Below are 21,312 nucleotides of genomic sequence, written 5' to 3'. Positions count from 1 at the left end.
ATTAACAGGGGTTTTTTTTTGTTGTTGTTGTTAATTAATAAAGTTATTTTAAACAAATTTTAGTGAATAGGCCATGTGTTGGAAAAAACAGTGTAATAATTTCACCAATATAAATAAATATTACATATCTACAACTATAGTCTACATATTTAAATACAAGAATCACTGCTTGGAAACAATTGATGGGTAATGATTAGCACGTGATCACACTGCATAATGCATGCTAATTGGTTCTGTTGTCGCCTGGCATGACTTTCTGAAGCAGTTTTAACCGATGTTTCCTTCTGTGCTAAGTCACACCACAGCCATGTGCTCTCGGTGACTTGTGAATGCACCCATTTCCTAGACTGAATAGGTATAAATTTAAAATTAAGTAATATAGAAAACTTTTCAGTGAAATTAAAATTTCAAACATACTTATTTTTAATTACACAAACGTGTCTTATAAGTAAAAACAGGTTAACTAATTTGTCATTTTTTTAACATATGCATTCAGAAAACCTAATGGACTTTTGGCTTTAACAGACACCCCTTGCCTGAATTAGTCCTTCATATTGAGGTTTCACTGTAGTCAACTTAAACTAAACTTCCATTTTCCTTTTTAAACCTGCCTCAGGTGCAGTCTGATTTATCTCTTGATGGCTGTTCCATCCAACATTCAGGCAAAAAACCTGTTGGAGTTATCCCTGACTTAACTCTTTCACACTTGGCATTCTGACTCTGTTTCATTTTGAAAATGTATTCAGAATTAAATCACTTCTTACCTCCTCCATGGCTCACTAAGCTGGTTCAAGCCATTCTTATCTCTTGCCTAGATTTCTGTAATCTTCCAACTGGTCTCCCTGCTTCTACCTACCCTAGGTCCCTGTAGTCTTTTTCAACATAGTAACCAGATCATATCACTTCTCTTCAAAACCCTGTAGGCCTTTCCATATGCAGAGTAAAAGATGAAGTCTGTATGGCCTACAAGGCCTTCAGAAGTTGGGCACTCCTACTTTCCCATCACCCCTTACCTGTCTTAATTTAGTTGCTACTCTTCCCCCTGTTTATTTCCCTTCAGCCCAACTAACTGTCTTAGGGCCTTTAAACTAACTGCTTCCCCTCCTTGGACCACCTTTTTTCCTAAGATATTTGCATGGCTGACTCTCATGTTTCCTTCAAATCATTGCTTTTCAAATGGTCTATCTTACTTCACTATTTCATTTAAAGCTATATTCCCCTACTTATGATCTGTATCTTGCTCTGTTTTCTCCATAGCACTTGTCACCTTCCAACATAGTATGTAAATTCTATGTAATTGTGTTTATTGTTTTTTCTCTTTGCCCCCAAACACATACTAGAATGTAACCTCTCTGAGGTCAGGACTTTTTGTCTGTTTTGTTTATTGAGTGTTTAGGGCAGTGCTTGGCACATAGCATGTGCTCAATAAAGATTTGTTAATGACGAATGAAATCCTTACCCTGCAGTTCCTTACTGTAATGGATACCTCATTCTTTGGACACATGTAGTTTTCAGTTTGCTCATATAGTTTTCAACTTCAGTTAGTCAGAGTAGGAGAAAAGTGGTATTGGAGCTTTTGGGGACCCCTTGGTGGACGGAATGATGTTAGAGTGCGATGGAAACCTTTTTCTCAGCCCTCTGTGATTAGGACCATTGGTTAGGTTGGTTAAAGCAGGAACTGAAAGTATCTGTATGCCTTAAATATTTTATTTTAACTTAAAACATTTTTATTTGTCTTATTTTTTGGATCAATCTTTTGTCTTTGAATTTGAGGTTGGGGGGCGGGCGGGGGGGAGGGGAGTATCTTCTGATCTTTTTTCCATAAATCATACCCTTAAAGCATTGTTGGTAATTTCTACTATTGGTTTCTTTAAAGGGGAATGAAAATTTGGCCGCTAGAAATTTTCCAAGTTGAAAGTCCAGTCATTCTAGATTTTTTTAACTTTATTAAGGCCTTCCAAAGGATTTAATTTAGTTTTCATAGCAATAGCAGCTATTGTCTTTATATTCTCACTAGTGACCCAACACACGAAATCACGCGAGATTGGGATCCCAGACCCCGCCGCACCACGGGACTCCCCCGAGTCCCACCAGCGCTGCAAGACCCAGAGTCAAGTCCCTACCCATCCACACGCACCTCGCTGTGCACGCAACCTCCTGGTGACTGGTGTTTGGTCGTTATGGCGTTAAGGCCACTGCATTTTTATAATAGAGATGGGTTTTTATAAAATAGATATTTAGTGGATTTATAAAAATAAATGACTACAGCCTGGTTGGTGTGCTCTGTGGTTGAGTGTCGACCCATGCACCAAGAGGTTGCCGGTTCAATTGATCAGGGCACATGCCTGGGCTCTTTTCCTCAGTACAGGGTGTGCAGGAGGCAGCCCATCAATGTTTCTCCCTCATTGATGTTTCTATAGTGCTCCTTCTCCCTTCCTCTCTCTCTAAAATCAATAAAAATACACACACAAAAATAAATAAATGACTACACAGGAGAATAGACTGCTAGCCAGAACCATTAGCTTTCCGTAGACACCAATCCATGTATTTCTACCTAGGGGAGAAATGTCATTTAATTCAGTGAGAGGTTCTTTAAAGTGGTTTCCATATTGAGTAGGCTCTATAGGAGCCGTGAGATCCTAGCTGCCTATCATTACTAGAGGAGAATGTCGCTTATCTATGTTTCTTTATTTTCATTCTGAGTAACACCTATAATTAGTTATCAGAACTTATATGATTTTCATATATATTGTCTTTCAAGCGTCTTGATGTTCTACATGCTCCCTGGAAAATGTGGGACAGTTATTTTTTATTCTTGCACACAAGTCATTTTAAGTTGTCAAGGAAATAGTCTGGTTTGGTTTAATAAGCTGGAAGTCATTAGTTAGACTTAAGTCTTAGACCTCATTAAATCTAAGATTTTTATGCAAGCTTCTTACTGCTCAGTTCTTTAATTTATAGAATGTATGATGTAGTGAAAAGAGCATAGGTGCCAAGGAATCTGAAGAGCTTGGGTTTGATTTTGGCTTTGCTAATTATTGCCACTTAATGTATGTGTGAACTTACTATCTTACTTAACTGGCCTGAGGTTCATTTGCCTTGTTTATATGATCTTAGTAGTTGCTACATAAGTGATGGGTAACATTAGAGTGCTTATTTGCTGTAAGGTTCTGTAAATACTTTATGTACAGTATCATTTCATTCTCTCAACCTTATGACATAGGTACTATTTGGTAGAATAAAGGTGCTAGCAGTTTGTGAATGGGCTCCACTCTCTAAAAGGAGTAATGAACCACCTCTATTTTTTTTATTAAGAGTGTAGTACTTTTAGTTAATACCCATTGTGTTGATAGTAGTTAATGCCACTTTATTTCCATACATAATAGTATTCATGAATATTGTACAATAAAAGTACTAATGAAGTATTAAAGGTGGATATTTGGGGGAAAAATGGATGTCTTAAGTTTTTTTCCTCCTATTAGCATCTTTTCACATGACTGAAAAATGGAAGGATGTGTTATACTTGTTCTAATTACCACACATTTTTCTCCCATAGTGTATTTGAACCTTATACTTGGCAAGGTAATCAAGTATGTGATTTAAACAACTAACCTGATTAGATTTATAGATCGGGTTAGATCTGAAATACCACTTGAAAGAGCAGAGGTTTTGTGTATTTAATTTTTATAAGACTAAGTTTTTTTTTTCTTTCTCTTTTAGGCTTTATAGGATCACATTAACAAAAGCATGATGGAATTTTATGAGTCAACATATTTTATTGTTCTTATTCCTTCAGTAGTTATAACAGTAATATTCCTCTTCTTCTGGCTTTTCATGAGAGAAACATTATATGATGAAGTTCTTGCAAAACAGAAGAGAGAACAAAAGCTTATTCCTACCAAAACAGATAAAAAGAAGGCAGAAAAGAAAAAGAATAAAAAGAAAGAAATCCAGAATGGGAATCTTCATGAATCCGATTCTGAGACTGTACCCCGGGACTTTAAATTATCTGATGCCTTGGCTGTAGAAGATGAGCAACTTGTACCTGTTCCACTGAATGTGGTTGAAACTTCTAGTAGTGTTAGAGAAAGAAAAAAGAAGGAAAAGAAACACAAGCCTGTACTTGAAGAGCAGGTCACCAAAGAAAGTGATGTATCAAAGATTCCAAGCAAAAAAGTAGAACCTGTCCCAGTTACTAAACAGCCCACACCCCCCTCTGAAACAGCTGCCTCAAAGAAGAAACCAGGACAGAAGAAGTCTAAAAATGGAAGCGGTATTATAATCTATTTAACTTTATTGGATGATAGTATTTGTTTTTAATAACTTTAGAGCTTGAAATTCACACCTAATAAAGTATTAGATGTGCATACAAAATGTTAAATGCTGAGTCTGAAATGAAATCATTATCCTTTTTACTGTGTGTTTGCTTTCATTAACATTAATTGCTGATAGAAATAATTGGTATTGATCATAAAACAGCATTTAAAATTAAACTTCATATTACAAGTATTGGAAAGACCTTTAATAGAAACATAAAATCAAACTGTTTTACTAACACCACAAGGGATCTTTAAGTACCAGCAGTTAGAAACTTACTTATTTCAATCAATGCTGTCTAATTAGTGTGATAAGAATTAAAGATGAAAAGATAAATTAGATATATCTTTTCACTCTTGATTGATTTTGCAAACATTTAGTAGACATCTGTTTAATGGTAGGCATTATACTACATGCCAGGACTACAGAGATGAATTGTGCATTTTCAAGGTATTTACATGCTAGCTGTAGATACAAACATCTATATATATAAAAGCCTAAGCGACCGTTTGACCATTCGACCTCCAGGAGGCATATGCTCAAAAATAGAGGCATGGAAACATGCAACAGACTGATGAATCTCAGAGGGAAGAGGGGAAGGAGGAGGGCGGGAAGAGATTAACCAAAAATCTTATATGCATACTAGAGGTCCGGTGCATGGATTCGTGCACTGGTGGGGTCCCTCAGCCTGGTCTGCGGGGATTGGGCTGAAATCGGCAGTCCGACATCTGAGGGATCCCGGATTGCAAGAGGGTGCAGGCCAGGCCAAGGGACCCCACCGGTGTACAAATCCGTGCTCCGGGCCTCTAGTAAATATTATAAAATAAAAAGTTATCTATAATGATCTATGTATATCTAAACCAGTTTAGGAGTTCTATTTGGCCAATTAGTTCATATAATGACTGAAATTAATCTAAAAGGTTGAGTAAATACTAGCTAGTTTATTTGGGTGGCTGGGAAGGGCTGGGGATAGGGTATTATAAGAAGAGGGGAGAAGGACATATAAGCCAATAATAAAATGTCATTTATATAAGAGATGTGTAAAGTATAGAAGAAGTACAGAGGTCTAAACAAGTATATACGGAGACCAGGGGAAAAAAGCTTTACAGAGGAGGGAGTGCCTAAGCTGGGTCTTCCGGGGTGAATCATGTCACCAGGCAAATAGTGGAGTTTTATTCCATACTAGGGGCCCAGTGCACGAATTCGTGCACCTTGAAAGGCACTGTGTGCTGGGAGGCTGTGGTGGGCACAGGGGCGGGTCTTGGCCGATCTTCCAGGCCCAGCTTGTACCCTCTGATGGTGTGGAGCGATTGGGGCCAGTGCCAGCAGTGGGAGCGAGCAGGGCCATTGCTGGCAGCAGGTGCGAGAGATGGCTTCCGGTCCTGATTGCCCCTCAGGAGTAAGGGGAGGTGGAGAAGCCCTGAGAGGCGATTGGGGCTGGCAGCCGTGGCTTGTACCCGCTGATGGCGCCGAGTGATAGGGGCCGGCGCCACGTGCTGGTAGTGGGTGTGAGTGCGGCCTGCACCAGCAGCAGGTCTGAGCGCCGGGTGGGACTGCAGCGCAGGGGAGCAAAGAATTTTTAGTAACCACCCAGAGGCTTGCCTCATGATCGCAACCAGTGCCCCACCTTGGTCTGGTGCCCCCCGCTTACCTCCACCATCCTGCCACGGCCAATGCCCATCATGTTTTGTGTGAACCCCCTGGTGGTCAGCACATGTCATAGCGACCAGTTGTTTGGTTGTTCCACCGTTCGGTCTATTTGCGTATTACGGTTTTATATATATAGATTATATATATAGATTGGTAGAATAGCATGTGTAAAGGCACAAAGGTATAAAAATTCAGTGTATTGCCCTGTCTGGTGTGCTATGTGATTAGAGCATCGGCCCAAGCATGGAAACATCGAGGGTTCGATTCCTTGTCAAGGGCACATACCTGGGTTGCAGGTTTGATCCCTGTCCCCAGTCAGGGTGTATGTGGGAGGCAACCAGTTGATGTGTCTCTCTCACATTAATGTTCCTCTCCCTACCCTCCCACTCTCTCCCTCCCACTCCCTGCTTCCCACTTTATGAAATCAATGAAAAAACATCCTCACCAAAAAAAAGAACGCAGTGTATTGTTGAACCGTGAAATATGAGGTGTAGGGAGTGGTAGGAAACAAAGCTGAAAAGATATGCAGTGGTTAGTTCATGATGGTTTTTCTATACTGTGTTAAGGAGCTGGGTTGTGATAGTTTAGCCATTGTTGAAGACTTTCAGGTAGGTTAGTTACATGGTCAGATTTATGTTTTAGAAAGACATCTTTGGTCGAACTTGGGAGTACAAATTACATGGGACAGTATTTGATATAGGCAGACTATATCAAATTATTGCTTTCCAAAGTTAAGTTGAGGGACTCAGCTATAGTAGTCACAGAAGAAATGGTACATTAGGAATGGCTGAAAAATGGGATTTAAAAGAAGGAGCAAGTGCTAGAATTCTTGCTGAAATTAAAGAGCAGGTGTAGCAAAGTAAGAAAGCTACAATGACAAGTTATTAGTGGAAGTTATATATCAGAGCTTAAATTTGGGTGGTAAAGCATTTGAGTTATTTATTAACAATTGTATCTTTTCTGATTATTTTCCTTTATTTTTAATATGATTTTTTATTTATTTTTAATAAAGATGATCAGGATAAAAAGGTGGAAACTCTTATGGTACCTTCAAAAAAGCAAGAATCATTACCCCTCCACCAAGAGACTAAACAAGAAAGTGGATCAGGAAAGAAGAAAGTTTCATCAAAGAAACAAAAGACAGAAAATGGTGAAATGTGTAGATACATATTTTATAAATACTAATTCTATAGCAGTACACTATGATAAGGACCCTAGAGACTTCACATATTCTTTAATTTCCAGTTGAATGTATACTTTAATAGCTTTAATACTAATGTAAGTCCAGGGTTCTCTTTAGCCTTGTGGGTTTGTAGTACTCTGACAGATGGGCAGGGTATAAGTTTGTGATAAAGAAGTATTATAGTTTAAATATATTCTCATGCTGAGCTACATTTTGAAAATAGTGTAAATGGCATACAAACTCTATAGAAGAAAAGGATTCCTGAAATATTTATACTTTTTAATATCACTTAAGGATTATGTTTGATAACATTAGCTTGATCTGTCATTACTTTATATTCCCAACTATTTCCTGAATATAATTTGCATGTATATAGGGGAAGCATCCAATTAAATGTGGTAGTGCAATTTTTATATGTTCAGAGTTATCCAGGAAAAATTTAACTGAAATTTATGTAGTTTAAACAGTAATTTTTAAGTAATATTGGGCCGTGTTATCAACTAGTGCTACAAAATAGTAAAATTGAGAAAGGAAAAAATTAAATTCTATTATTTGCATTAAAATTACAACACATATCAAGCAATCAAATAAATATTATGCAAAACAATTCATAACATTAAATATTACGTTTTAAATAAAAGAACTATGCATGCCCAATTTTTTCAAAAGGTAGGAATATAGAGAGATTCCCATATAAATATGGAAGTTTGTATCTCTGACCGACAGGAGACTTTACTGTTCATACTTGTAGAGTTTTTCCCATTAAAATTAGGTACAAAGTAAGGAGGCTTTCTTCCTCCACTTTTATAAAAAAAATATACTTTTATTGATTTCAGAGAGGAAGGCAGAGGGAGATAGAAACATCAATGATGAGAAAATCATTGATCAGCTGCCTCCTACACGCCCCCTACTGGGGGTCGAGCCTGCAACCCAGGCACATGCCCTTGACCGGAATTGAACCCGGGGACTCCTCAGTCACCAGGCCGACCAGGCATATGCTCTATCCACTGAGCCGAGCCAAACTGGCTGTAGCTCTTCCTCCACTTTTAATGTTCTGGAAGTTTTAACCAATGTAGTAAGATGTGCCACAGAAATTGGAGGCATACTATTAGAAGTGAGAAGATATCTAGAAGAAACATTGACTGATTTGTGTACTTAGCAAGTCAGAGGAACTCAATTAGAAGTGATCACATTCAACAAAGAATCAACATAAAGAAAAATTAATTTTTTCTTGAGCATTAATTAAATGTAAATGGATTCTTAAAACAAGAAAAATGAGAACCAACTAAAATGTAAAGGATGTATAAGAAATTTTCAGATACTATTAGAAAGAGATAAGCTGCAAATTTTTAGATGATTTAAATGTTTACTGTACTATGAAATAATATTGAACTGGTACTGTGTTTTTTTCAATGATAAAATAGGAATTTAAAGCCAAATTTAGGTAGTATTAGAGATTTGAAAATAACTGCATTTATCATTAAACTTAAATGTGCTTACATGATATTTACTGCTGTAAAAAAATACTAATTATAATTTTTTTGAATTTAAATTGCAGTCCTGGTAGATGAACCTCTTATTCATGCAACTACTTATATTCCTTTGATGGATAATGCAGACTCAAGTCCTGTGGTGAAGAGAGAAGTTATTGATCTGATTAAACCTAACCAAGTAGAAGGAATCCAGAAAATGGGGGCTAAAAAACTGAGGGTGGAAACTGATAAAGGTAACATACAGAATGAGGCAATCTATTGTATTGAAAAAACACATTTTTGAGTTCTAATGGAATTGAGTACATTTTCTCATAGAAGCAATGAATCGCAAAAGACTAATAGAATATTGTAGTAAAGGATTTATTGGTAGTTTTCTAGTCCAACCTCAGTTTTTGGACACTGGCTTTGATTTGAGCAAGGGCTCACAGCTATTGGTGTCTGGTGATCTTTTCCCTTCTATGATTGTCTTATGCAAGATTTCTATGCTAATTCACAATCACCTTTTATTTTTATTATCATTTTTAACTTTATTGTTGAAAGTATTACAGATGTCCCCCCGTTTCCGCCCCCATTGACACCCTTCCCCACCCACTCCCATGCCTTAACCCCCCTGCCCTCCCGCCCCCAGGCCTTTATCACACTATTCTCTATGTCCATGGGTTATGCATATATGCATTAAGTTCTTTGGTTAATTTCTTTTATTTTTTTGGTTAATTCCTTAATAGATTAATTTTTTTAGAGTAGTTTTAGGTTTACAGTCAAGTTGAATGGAAAGTACAGAGTTCTCACATACCCTTTGTCCCCACACATGCACACAATGCCTGTTTAAACATAATAATGTAGCTGAAATATTAAAAGCCCTGGGCTTTTTCTGTTCTAATGGGTGGCAGTTGCTTTTAGGAAGAGTAAGTTGATGCCTAATATGAGAGCACTCAAGGAATTGAGATGGGTGGGTCAGATGTCTGATACATGGATTTTTCTAAATGTTGGGATTTCTTGTATGTATTTGAAAAATCAGATTTCCTTTTAATAATTATCCTCGATCTTATTTTCTCACCTTTAAAATTTGGTTTATATGTCACGAGTATTAAGGTTAAATGAGAATATTTGTGAACATATCTAGTATAGATGCTATTACATCCTAGAGACTTGAGTGATTTTTTTGTTTTTAAAGTGAGGGCATATTGGCACCTTAGTATTAAATTTTTGAATTTAAATTGCAGTCTTGGTAGATGAGCCAAGTATTGTACAGTTTGAGCAAATTGTCAGTTAATGTAATTCATTCCATATTACATTAAAGATGCTTAAACACTTGCTCTCTCTTGACTAGAGTATTTATTTTTGTTTGACGCAATATAAGTCTGTTTTGTCTTGGTTATTTTCTGGGTTAAGAATTCTTGATGCTTACTTTACTGAAGTTACTGTGTCTTTTAAATGCCAGCTGTTGTTTTGTTTTTATTTTAGAAAATGCTGAAATGAAATTTAAAGATTTTATTCTGTCCTTGAAGACTATGATATTTTCTGAAGATGAAGCCCTTTGTGTTGTAGACCTGCTAAAGGAGAAGTCTGGTGTGATACAGGATGCTTTAAAGAAGGTAAGCATATTTTTGGTTATGAGCATATGTGGAAGCAGATAAGAAGTTCTCCAAGCAAAACTTTTGCTAGAGCAATAAATTATCATCTACTTCCATTCTTTATACCCAAAGCTTATGGCCACATTTAGAAGTTGTAGAATGCCCTTAGATAGCAGCATTTAAAAAACTGGGAGTTTGTTATTGTTGTCTGTGCATGTATATAGTATTACCCTTGTAAAATAAATAAATTATTTGGATAGTGTAATCATTGCCATGACTAAAATAAGTAAGAAAACAACAACACAAAAACAAAATCTGTGGAGTTAATATTTAATTCCTCATGAGTCTTGCTCACTATATTATGTGTACTATGTCATACTGGGAAAGGTGACAAGTTTTTATGTGTTATTTGTGTAACATAAGATGACACAATTTCTGGTATTCATTATTTGATGTAGCCTTAATTGTTCTAAACACACACACACATTAAACCCCTTACCCCCCAAAAAACACTAGTTTTCTGCTTTAAAACCTTGAGTGGCTTCCATATTTTCTTAAACACCCCCCACCTCCATCCCCCACCCCATCCAAGCTATCACCTCTCACCTGATTGTCTTCAGTAGTCTCCAAGGTAATGTTTCTGCTTTCCCTGTTAGTCCTCTAATTTATTTTTTTAATACAACTGCAAGGTGACCTTTATAAACCTTTGGTGTCTTTCTCTTTGCAATTAGAATATAACCCAAATTCCTTAGCAGGACTTTGTCTATCTCTCTCTCTAACCTTACCTCATGGCATTTTCCCCATTACTCACTACATTTCACCTATTCTAGGTCTCTTCTGGTTCCTCTAGAGCAGGGATGGGGAATGTCCAGCCGGAAATAATTTGATCTGGCTCTGCCAAGGCATTAGGGGTGTATTTGACCAAATATAGCAGGCTCATTTTAACTTGATAATTTTGTATGGCCTGCGAATGATGTTCTAAATGTACAGTGGCCCTTGGCAGAAAAAAGGTTCCCCACCCTTGCTCTTCAGCAGTGGTTCTCAACCGTCCTAATGCCGTGACCCTTTAATACAGTTCCTCATGTTGTGGTGACCCCCCAATTTCATTGTTGCAAATTGGACATAATTAAAGCATAGTGATTCATCACAAAAACAATATGTAATTATATATGTGTTTTCCGATGTTCTTAGGTGACCCCTGTGAAAGGGTCGTTCGACCCCCAAAGGGTTCGCGACCCACAGGTTGAGAACCGCTGCTCTAGAGCATACCAATCCTTCTATTTGGACTGTCCCAACAGCCCACTCCCACTCCCAATTTCTCCCCTTGGCTAATGCTTCTTTCAGATCTCCACTTAAATATCCTTTCCTCATATAAAGATAATTTGAATTCCCCGTCCAAATAGTTTTCACTGTTGTTTCTCATAACTCTCTGGACTTTTTGTCGTAACATTTACTTAGCATTATAAGTCTGTCCGTGCTTGTAAGTATCTATTGATAACGTGTCTTATAAACCTATGGCGTTTTACAATGTAGAATGCTTGTTGGATAGTCTTATATGGTATCAGCAATGGCCCAGAGTAAACAAGGTGTTTGAGGGTAATCAGAGTAAGTGTGATAACTCTATGTGACTTTGGATACAAAATCAGATTATTCTGCTGCAAAGAACATTCTTGAAATTCTTAATTGATGAATTTGTCACTTGATGTACTTCATTTTAATTGGATAAGTATATATAAAAAAGAGTAGTCATTTTATTGTTTGAGACAGTGTTGCACTTTAGTGAGTAGGTGGGAAATGAAACTCCCCTGGATAGGTATTTTAGGCAGGCCAAGGAGGAATTGGGGACTGCTAAAGACAGCGTTTTGACATAAAGTATTTTGAAACTACATTTTTTCCCCCTTTCCTTGGAATGCTCTGGGTTTCTCTGGAGTGGTTCTATTCTCATCAGAAGGGACTCAGTGCCCTGTAGGTCCACGGTATCAGGGAAAGACTAGGTAAGTTTAATTTCTTCCTTTTTTGTCAGAGAAACTAAGTCTTGGTCAGACCTTTTAATAGATTTCAAGGTCCCAAATGTAAATGAATCCCCAATCTTATAAAGACCACGTGAGAGAAAGGGGGAAGATAAATGCAGGAGCATTTGCACAAGTATAGGGTATAGATAGAGGGGTTAGAAGACTTGCTGATTAATTACATATGGTGGTTAAAGAAGAGTCTAGAACAGGGGTGGGCAAACTTTTTGACTCGGGGGCCACAATGGGTTCTTAAACTGGACCGGAGGGCCGGAACAAAAGCATGGATGGAGTGTTTGTGTGAACTAATATAAATTCAAAGTAAACATCATTACATAAAACGGTAAGGTCTTTTTTTTTTTTTTTTTTTTGTTTTATTCATTTCAAACGGGTCGGATTCGGCCCGTGGGCCGTAGTTTGCCCACGGCTGGTCTAGAATGAATGCTTGTTTTGCTCTTGAGTAACTGGATAGATTGTGGTGATAATGGTATTTGTGAACACTTGCAGAGGAAGAGAGAGTAGAGGATTGTTTTTTTTAGGAAGTTGTTTTAGGTATTCTTTGGATCATTTAAATGGATAGAATCATTTCACAATTGAATATATGTTTATTTCTCTGGAGTTGAAAAAGGATTTCAATGGAAGTGATTTAGGCAATTAATGTATTATCACCAATACGTAATGGTGGATGTATATTAAACCAGAGAGGATGTAAAGAGTGATAAGAAAGTTAAAGAATGTGAAACATTAACATTTAAAGGGCAGGGAAAGCCACCACAAAGGAGAAGGAGGCATATCAGGAGACAGTGGAATCACAGGTGCTTAGGGAGGATTGAAACTTTAGGGGTTGGGGAAGAGAGATTGCATAATTAGAGAGGAGGTATTATGTTGTGTGTGTGGGTGCACATGACTTGTGTTTAAGCTACACGACACTAGTACTGTATATTTAGAGTGTAGGTTAAAATCTTGGGCCCTGGAGTCACATTTCCTACATTCAAATCTGGGTTCTGCCACGTTGAACTTTGTGGCCTTAGATAGGTTACTTAACCTCAGTGCCTCAGTTTTCCCATCTCTGAAATGGGAATGATAATCAGGTTTTGAGAATTAAATGAGATAATATGTAGTAGGTGCTTAGAGTTCCTAGCCTACAGTAATTGCTCAAAATATGTTAACTGTTAATGTGATTACCATAAAAATTTTAAAGATGTATTTGATTATCTTAGTTAATAGGTTAATTAGTTTCTTAGTATTGACCTTTAAATACACTTGCCTCAATAATGTAATTTTTCAACTTTAAATTATTAACTGTTTTGGCCCCATGTTATATAATAGGAGGAAATCTGCTTACTTAAGTTTTTTCTTATCTTCTCTCTTCTTTCCTAGCTTTTGTTAATTATAACATTTGTTTATCAGGTACTTCTAATATTTATTGTTTCTTTTGTGACTATAATTCTCATGTTTGTTTTAGTCTTAATTCTACAGTTTAATGATGGGTTCAAAGCTTGATACCAGTTCTTTTGCCATAGCTTCTGTATTCATCTCTTGGTTGCCTGAAGTTGTTTTTCCTGGAATTTCTTCAAGAAGGGCTCATGGAAACTATATTTCCCAAATTCTGGCAAGTTAAATGCTTCTTTGTCATCTTTATACTTGAATGATAATTTGGTGGGGTATAATGTTTCTGGATGTCACTTTCTTTCCTTGAGAAATTTTCATATTTGCTTTACTATTCTCTACATTCAAATTGCTGGATACAGATCTGAGACCTGCCTGAATTTTGCACTCTTTTCATGTGTTTTTGTTGAACTATACTCACAATAAAAACATCCTTTGGGCAGTCAACCAAGTTTTTATTATTTATTGGACTTTTCCAGTATATGCCCTATTGTACAAACATCCAGGGATTCAGCTTCTTTGAAGTTTAGCAGTAATTTTATTATAATATTGTCTGAGCATTGACTCCTTTATTAATATTACTTGGGATAAAGCATGTCTTTTCAATAATGAGATTCAGTGTTCCTTAAAAATAAGTAAAATAATGAGTATCAATTAAGCATATGTTGGATCTTCTTTGTTGTCTTTAATCTTTCATATTTATTTTAATTCTAAAAAAAGCTTTTGGTTTATTTGCTTCTTTTTATTTACTTCACCTTGTACTCTGTCTCATTGTATTTTTAGCAGTCTTTCTTTTTCTGTTTGTTGCTTCTATTTGGATTATATTTCTGAGATGGTGTTACTTTTACTTCTGCTTTGGGTTTTGCCAGCTCATATTTTATCTCCTTCTGTGGTCTGGTCTTTTCTCTGAGCTCTTTCTCTGAGCTCTGTTCTTTGCTCTTATTTTTCCAGAAATGACTGATAAACCAGGTTTTTAAAAATCATGGTGATATATTTTAATTACAATTTTTGTCTACTCTTTGACAATCTTTTTCTGGCGATTTTTCTTCTTGCCATTTGTTTTTTCTTACTATTTTCCTTTTTTTTTTCTTGTATCTTGCATAGACCCTGTTTTATTTCTTTTTGATCAGTACTCCTCTTCCACTGAGGGGTGTTCTCGTTGGGCTGTGTGTGTGATTGAGTTCTTTTAGCCTTTCCTTCTTCCCAGATAAAATCTTCTTTATAGAGAGTTTCACTAGAGAATCTCCCTTGACTATGCCTCACTGTAGCTGCTTTCTCTGAGTAAAGTTTGTATGATTTCGTCTTCATTTTTTATTTATACTGCCTCTTGAGACCTTCTTCCAAGAAAATTTCTACCTTCTGTCTTTGTACTTGTTCCTGATGTCAAATGGGAGATTGTTGGTTTTACTTCTCAGGATATGCCTATTAACTTCAGAGAACTAAGCACCCATGGCACTTCTGTAGTTTTGGGTATATTCTGACAGGGTTGTTGAGCACCTGTGTTTGATTTCCACTGCTTTTGGCAATCTTTCCTGATATTACAGATAACTTTGACATTATAGAGGACTTTCATTTTGGTGCATTTTGGTTTCATATTATTCTTTTGATTTTTTAGGAGGAGGAAGGGGAGATTGCTATATTGACGCATGGTTAAAAACTGGAAGACCTATATAATTCTCCATAAAAATATGTTTTTTTGATTAATATGTATCCTATTATGTGCATCAGAATATATACTGATACAGTGACTTTTCTGAATGATATTTTACTTACCAGTAGTTGGCAGTCATTCTACTTACATGTATTAGTGAACTCTGTATTAGCTTAAGAACACTTGATCTAGAGATTTCATTTTCATTAGCCTGTTTTAAATACTACTAATACTGTATTGATTTCTCAATTGTAGTCAAGTAAAGGAGAATTGACTGTACTTGTACATCAGCTTCAAGAGAAAGATAAATTACTTGCTGCTGTGAAGGAAGATGCTGCTTCTATGAAAGATCGGTGTAAGCAGTTAACCCAGGTAAAGACATTCTTGCATTTAAAGGATATACTTTTTTTTAAGCAAAGGCTATTGTATTTCCGTATTGATTTTAGAAAGAAGAAGGGAGAGAGAGAGAGAGACGGGAGGGGGAGAGAGAGAGGAACATCGATGTGAGAGAGAAACATCGATCGTTTTCTCCCACACATGCCTGACCAGATTCAAATCTGAAACTCGAGTATGTGCCCTGACCGGAAATTGAACCCCCGACCTTTTGGTGTGCAGGATGATGCTCCAACCAACTGAGCCACACCAGCCAAGGCTAAAGGATACACTTTTTGAATCAGAATCAATGAAAGATTTTAGAAATTGTCCATAATTCCTGAGTTAATTATTTGTGTAAAAGTCATTATCATTTAGAGTTTTGGTGGTGGGGTCTTACTCTTTTGTGTTATTTATAGCCTACAGTTGAATTATGAATTTAAAATAACAGTACTTACAGATATCCTAATTTCAAAATAATGGAAGCATTTGGACATTGTTCAATTGACCTGACTTAAATTATTCTCTATAGAAGCACAAAACTCAGTGTGATTTTTGTTTAAATTATAAAAATTTACAATTTCTAATCATTGAAGTTCTTCAAGCCCTGGAAATTTTACTCTGAGAGGTAAAGAAAGACCTTTAAAAAATTATGTTAAACGATACAAACTTCCAGTTGTAAGGTACAGCATGGTGACTGCAGTTAATAATACTGTAATGTGTATTTGAAAGATTCTAGGAGAGTAGATCTTAAAAGTTCTTAAACAAGAAAAAAAATTTCCAACTGTGTGGTGTTGATATTAACTAGACTTTTTTATCTTTCAATATATACAAATAACGAATCATTGTGTTGTAAACCTGAAACTAATATAATGTCCTATGTCAATTAAATCTCAAAAATATTATGTAGACTGAGAACATAATTGAAAGTCAGTAGAAAATGTGGTCTCATTCCTTCTGAAACACTATTTCTCCTTTTAGGAATTAAATACAGTAGAGTCAAATGAGGTTTATTTCTGCATCATTCACAGAACTTCTTCATGACATGAGCATGGCTTTATTTGAATATAAAATTCTTTATGTGAATTTGAAATAAATATGTCATTGGAAAAACTTGGTCAGATTAAGATTAATCAAAGTTGTTACTAAAATAATCATTTGCTTAAGATTAGAAACTTTAATATAGTTTTATGTTGCTATATTTTTCTGACTGTATTTAAAAATTTAATAAGGTAACTACTTTTTGGTTATTCATTGAGCTGTACACTTAGGATGTGAATACTTTTTCCTAAGTCCTTTATATCAGTATAACAATTTCCTAATGTAAATGAATTAACTCTTTTGGGCAACCATAAATTACATAAAAATCGTAAATTTTGTCAGTTTCTTACAGCAGGGACATGGGCTGATCATACCTGCAGATAACTTTAAAATTGTTTGGCTTTTTTTTTTACTTTGATAATTAATATTTGTTCTAGAAGTTCATAATATTTGCAACACAAAATGAAACCACCCTTTTAAGATTTGACTTAGGAAGATAATAAAACTTTGCTTTCTGATTTTTTACTTTTCCCTTATTCCAAATTTCCATTCTGCTATAAACATATCAATTTCTGTCCCTAGAAAAGAGGCTTCTTTTTTCCTCTTCTAGGCTATTTTTTCCAGTCCTTTTTTTTTTTGTACCCTAAAAGAGACCTAGTACCTACAAATTATAGAGAATTAACTGTTTTGCTTTTTTTAAAAAATGTATTGATTATTGATTGATTTTAGAGGGAGAGAGATAGAAGCAGCAATTTGTTGTTGCACCCATTTATGCATTCATTGGTTCTCCTTGTGTGTGCCCTGACGAGATTGAACTGTCAACTTTGGTATCGGGACGATGTTCTAAGCAACTGAGTGACCCGGCCAGGGGAACTGTTTTGCTTTTAAAATGTTCTTTCTTATCAAGTTAGAAGGTAGGATTTATTTCAGTTTCAGCTCTAACTCTTAGACCAAAAAGTGCATTGGAAATAGGAATTAACAGAACAGTATTTATGAGGGAATTGGTGTAAAGAGAAGGTGAGATGCAGATGATAGTGTTTTTATTTTTAACCTTTGACCCTACTTTTTAAGTACTTATTTCAGAATTCATGATTATTTTACTGACATTATTTTTGTTGAAGTTAAAAATGTTTTCTTATTATTAGAGTCGTATGTACGTATATTTTTAATAACACATTTTTCATAATATTTTTTCTGGTTTACTCTTCTAGGAAATGATGACAGAGAAAGAAAGAAGCAATGTGGTTATAGCAAGGATGAAAGATCGGATTGGAACATTAGAAAAGGAACATAATGTATTTCAAAACAAAATGCATGTCAGTTATCAAGAGACTCAACAGATGCAGATGAAGGTATATCTTCATTCTTTGAAAACAAAGTGAAGTATTTGCATTGATTTAATTTACTTAAGTGCCTAATATGGTAAGGCTCTATGCTGGGCCATGGTACAGTGGCTAGGTAAGCTGGCTGCCTCCTTAAGTAAACAACTTTCGTAGGTGGGGATGAGGAAGGGGGCTGGAAGTTGACAAGTAAATACTCCATTATAATAGTGGTGTAAGCATTGGGTGCTTTGGAACAATGGAGATGGGAGGTGGGGAAGAGAAGGAATGGTAGGGAAGACTTGTTAGAAATGTTTTGCAGCCTTGAATCTTTTGAAACAATTAGGCATGGTCAGCTAAGAGGATGAAAGAGTGGGCACTGGGTATAAGGCACTTGGTGTGATTCCTTAGTCACATCTCTAGAGATGATAATTCATTGGGTCTATTTTGGGGGCAATAAGAGGTTTTTAATTAGTGTACTCCAGTGTTTCCCCATACAGAATGTCTAGAGATAACAGTTTGTAAGAAATAAAACTTACGTTATTTGGGAGTCAAGACTGGAATGTAGAAGAGAAGATCTAGAGAAGTAAATAGAGGTCCTGTCTTAAAGGGCCTCGTATAACTGAAGATTGGGGAGCCAGTGAAATTTAGCAAATCAGAGGTGTTGATGCCAGAGGAATTAAAGGGCCAGACTTCCCAGACATAAGTGGGAGTGAGGCCCTGGGGAGGCCGCTGAAAGAAGCATTTTCAGAAGCCCCCACGGGAGGATGAAATATGGAAGAAGGTTTTATTGGGGTTGAGTTATATTTCCCTAGTTCCAGTGTCTCTTTTCCCCCATGCCAGTCCTAGAAGAGGGGCAGCTGGGATTTCAGCAGAATCAGAAACAAGGCAGTGTCCAAAGTTTCTGTTCAATTTTGCAGCCGATTGTGGTTCAGCATTCAGGCCAGATTAAAATACATCAGTCCATGTGTGGAATCCAACATGGCCTTGTGCCATGTGGGTACAGTGTAGCCTCCTACAGCAGGAGTCCCCAGAGGGCTGGTGTGTGTGTGTGTGTGTGTGTGTGAGAGAGAGAGAGGAAGGGCTGAGCTTTCTTTGTTTAGAAGTTTATATATTTAGATTTCCCAAGCTTGCAGTGGCCACACTCATCTTGGCCACGAGTTGTTTTCAGTTGTGATTGACAGGCAAGTATTTTCCCGCTTCCCTCAGACCTTACTGGGAATGTGTCTAAACTACCTTTGTCATTGCCATCTGTCCCCCTGTGAAAAAAGTTCAGCCTTGTCTTCATCAAACCCAGGAAAATAGCTAATATCCAGAAATTCTGTGCCGTTTGTTTAGTCCATGTTAAGCTTAGTCCAGTTCAACCTCTGTCCCTGTCTAGCTAGCATAGTCTCTGTTCCTATCTGCACTCCATTTGGTGCTGTGTTGCTTTACCCAGGCTAGCCCTTGGTGCCTGCACTTAGAGTGCCCGTGGGTGGCTGGCCTCCTGCAGGTGGCTGAGCATATGAATGAATGCATGTTATGGGGTGAGAGAGAGACAGACTGAGAAAGAGAGAGATTGCTTTTAAGCTTGGACTGTGTTATCTCTGATTTGGGAAGGACCAGGTGCTCTTTCAAACAGACCCCTGTTGGTACTGCATCCTCCCCCTAACTGATCCATTTTTTAGTTGTTGCCTGTTTCTGTGTCTTTTACCCAATCAAATCCTCCTCTCAAGTAAGGCAGCTCCTCTCCTTTATGGTCTCCATCTTGGCTCCCGTGCATGCCTGAAAGTAGAAAGACCTTCCCCTGTACCATCTTGGCTGCTTCTGGGCATGTGCCCAATAGAGGAATTTCTTCTTTGTTGTTTTATTCCTTCCCCCTTTAATTTGGGAGAGTGGGCCAATTATACCCAGGGGAGATTGTAAAGCCAGTCCTTCCTTCCTACATGGGGCAAGGAGGGGTGTTAATCCTGTTGGTGGGGCAATGCTCTGATCCCCTGGGGAGCATATGAATGCTGCAACTTCCTAGTTAAGCAGGCTTATTGCCTAATTTAGCTCCCTCTTACATTAGGCTTCTCAATGTCTGATTCCCTTTGCTCCCTTCCTTTATTAATAACAAGCTACCTACACTAACAATTCTAACATATTTGTAGCACCTTCTTTAATTGGTCTCTCATTTCTGTGCTAACATGATTAGTACCAGATTTATGTTTATAAAACACTATTTTGATCACATTGCTAACCTACTGCAAAGTTTTAACATACTCTTCACTGCTATCAAAGTGTAAATGTTTTCCATGGAATTACACTAATAATGGAATAGTACAAAAGAAGTGAATGACTGTTGTCAGGTTATTACCACATCCACTGCTGCTTTTATGTTTTCATTTGGTCCAATCCTCCATCTTCCCATCCTCCAGACATTTGAAATATTCTTTCCCATAAGTCAGATTATGGAAGAACTGATTTTTCCAGCCTCAGGTGATATTTTCTTCTTCTTAATTGCTACTTAATGTTGATTTGAAAATTAGCTAGGTACTTATAGCAGCATCTTTTATTGAGGATGAAAGGTGTTGAAGTGGTTCATCTTTTTTTTTATTTGATTGCTTATAGAGGCCATGATATATAGATTCTATATAATAAATTCTCTGAAAAATAGAAACATACATTTTAATTACTCTTAAATAGATCTATTAAAAATTATTAAGATTATTTTACATATTGAAGTAAGATATGTCCTTATGGAGATAGAAGAGTCAGTGTTCTTTATCTTTTGATTCTATAATTCTGAAATAAAAAATTAGAGCCCAGAATATTTTAGCAAATAGATTTTTGTGTAATGAATTTGCCATATATTTGGTTATGGCTCAGTTTGCAATTTAATATAAATGTATTGAACATCTTTCAACTTTAAAACTTGATTACTAAAATCTTTAAAAAATATTGTGTACATAAAATTGACATAGGATTAAGACAGGCTTAATTCTGTATGAGTCTGGGGTAGGAAAAAGATTCTAAATCATTTTTAGTTCTGAAACAGCATCTCAATGTATTTATTTTGCATTTCAAATATGATAAGCAGCTAGCATCTACTTGCATTCTTTTTTTTAAAAAATATTTTTTAATTGATTTCAGAGAGGAAGGTGGAGGGAGAGAGAGAGATAGAAACATCAATGATGAGAGAGAATCACTGTTTGGCTGCCTCCTACATGCCCCCCACTGGAGACCGAGCCTGCAACCCAGGCATGTGCTCTTGACTGGAATCAAACCCAGGACTCTTCAGTCCACAGGCCAACACTCTATCCACTGAGCCAAATTGGCTAGGGCTACTTGCA

The 21,312-nt window shown here is 36.6% G+C and overlaps 1 protein-coding gene across 8 annotated transcripts in view; it reads left to right on the top strand.

The window, feature by feature from the left end:
• Positions 1-21,312, top strand: part of KTN1 (kinectin 1) — a 99,407-nt gene that overhangs the window by 1,645 nt on the left and 76,450 nt on the right. For 7 of the 8 annotated variants that reach the window (XM_015566496.1, XM_006767682.2, XM_015566495.1 and 4 more), the window contains exons 2-7: positions 3,721-4,273; positions 6,980-7,117; positions 8,709-8,876; positions 10,108-10,238; positions 15,522-15,638; positions 17,891-18,031. In XM_015566496.1, coding sequence (XP_015421982.1) covers positions 3,748-4,273; positions 6,980-7,117; positions 8,709-8,876; positions 10,108-10,238; positions 15,522-15,638; positions 17,891-18,031 — 1,221 coding nt within the window. In that variant the 5' untranslated portion in view covers positions 3,721-3,747. The remainder of the gene's footprint in view (positions 1-3,720; positions 4,274-6,979; positions 7,118-8,708; positions 8,877-10,107; positions 10,239-15,521; positions 15,639-17,890; positions 18,032-21,312) is intronic. The other variant, XM_015566498.1, reaches the window with a different exon arrangement.

This window comes from Myotis davidii, unplaced genomic scaffold (assembly GCF_000327345.1).
Source record: "Myotis davidii unplaced genomic scaffold, ASM32734v1 scaffold281, whole genome shotgun sequence".
Classification (NCBI taxonomy): domain Eukaryota; kingdom Metazoa; phylum Chordata; class Mammalia; order Chiroptera; family Vespertilionidae; genus Myotis; species Myotis davidii.
The sequence above is the reverse complement of the archived record's forward strand: the minus strand, read 5'-3'. Positions and strand labels throughout refer to the sequence as shown.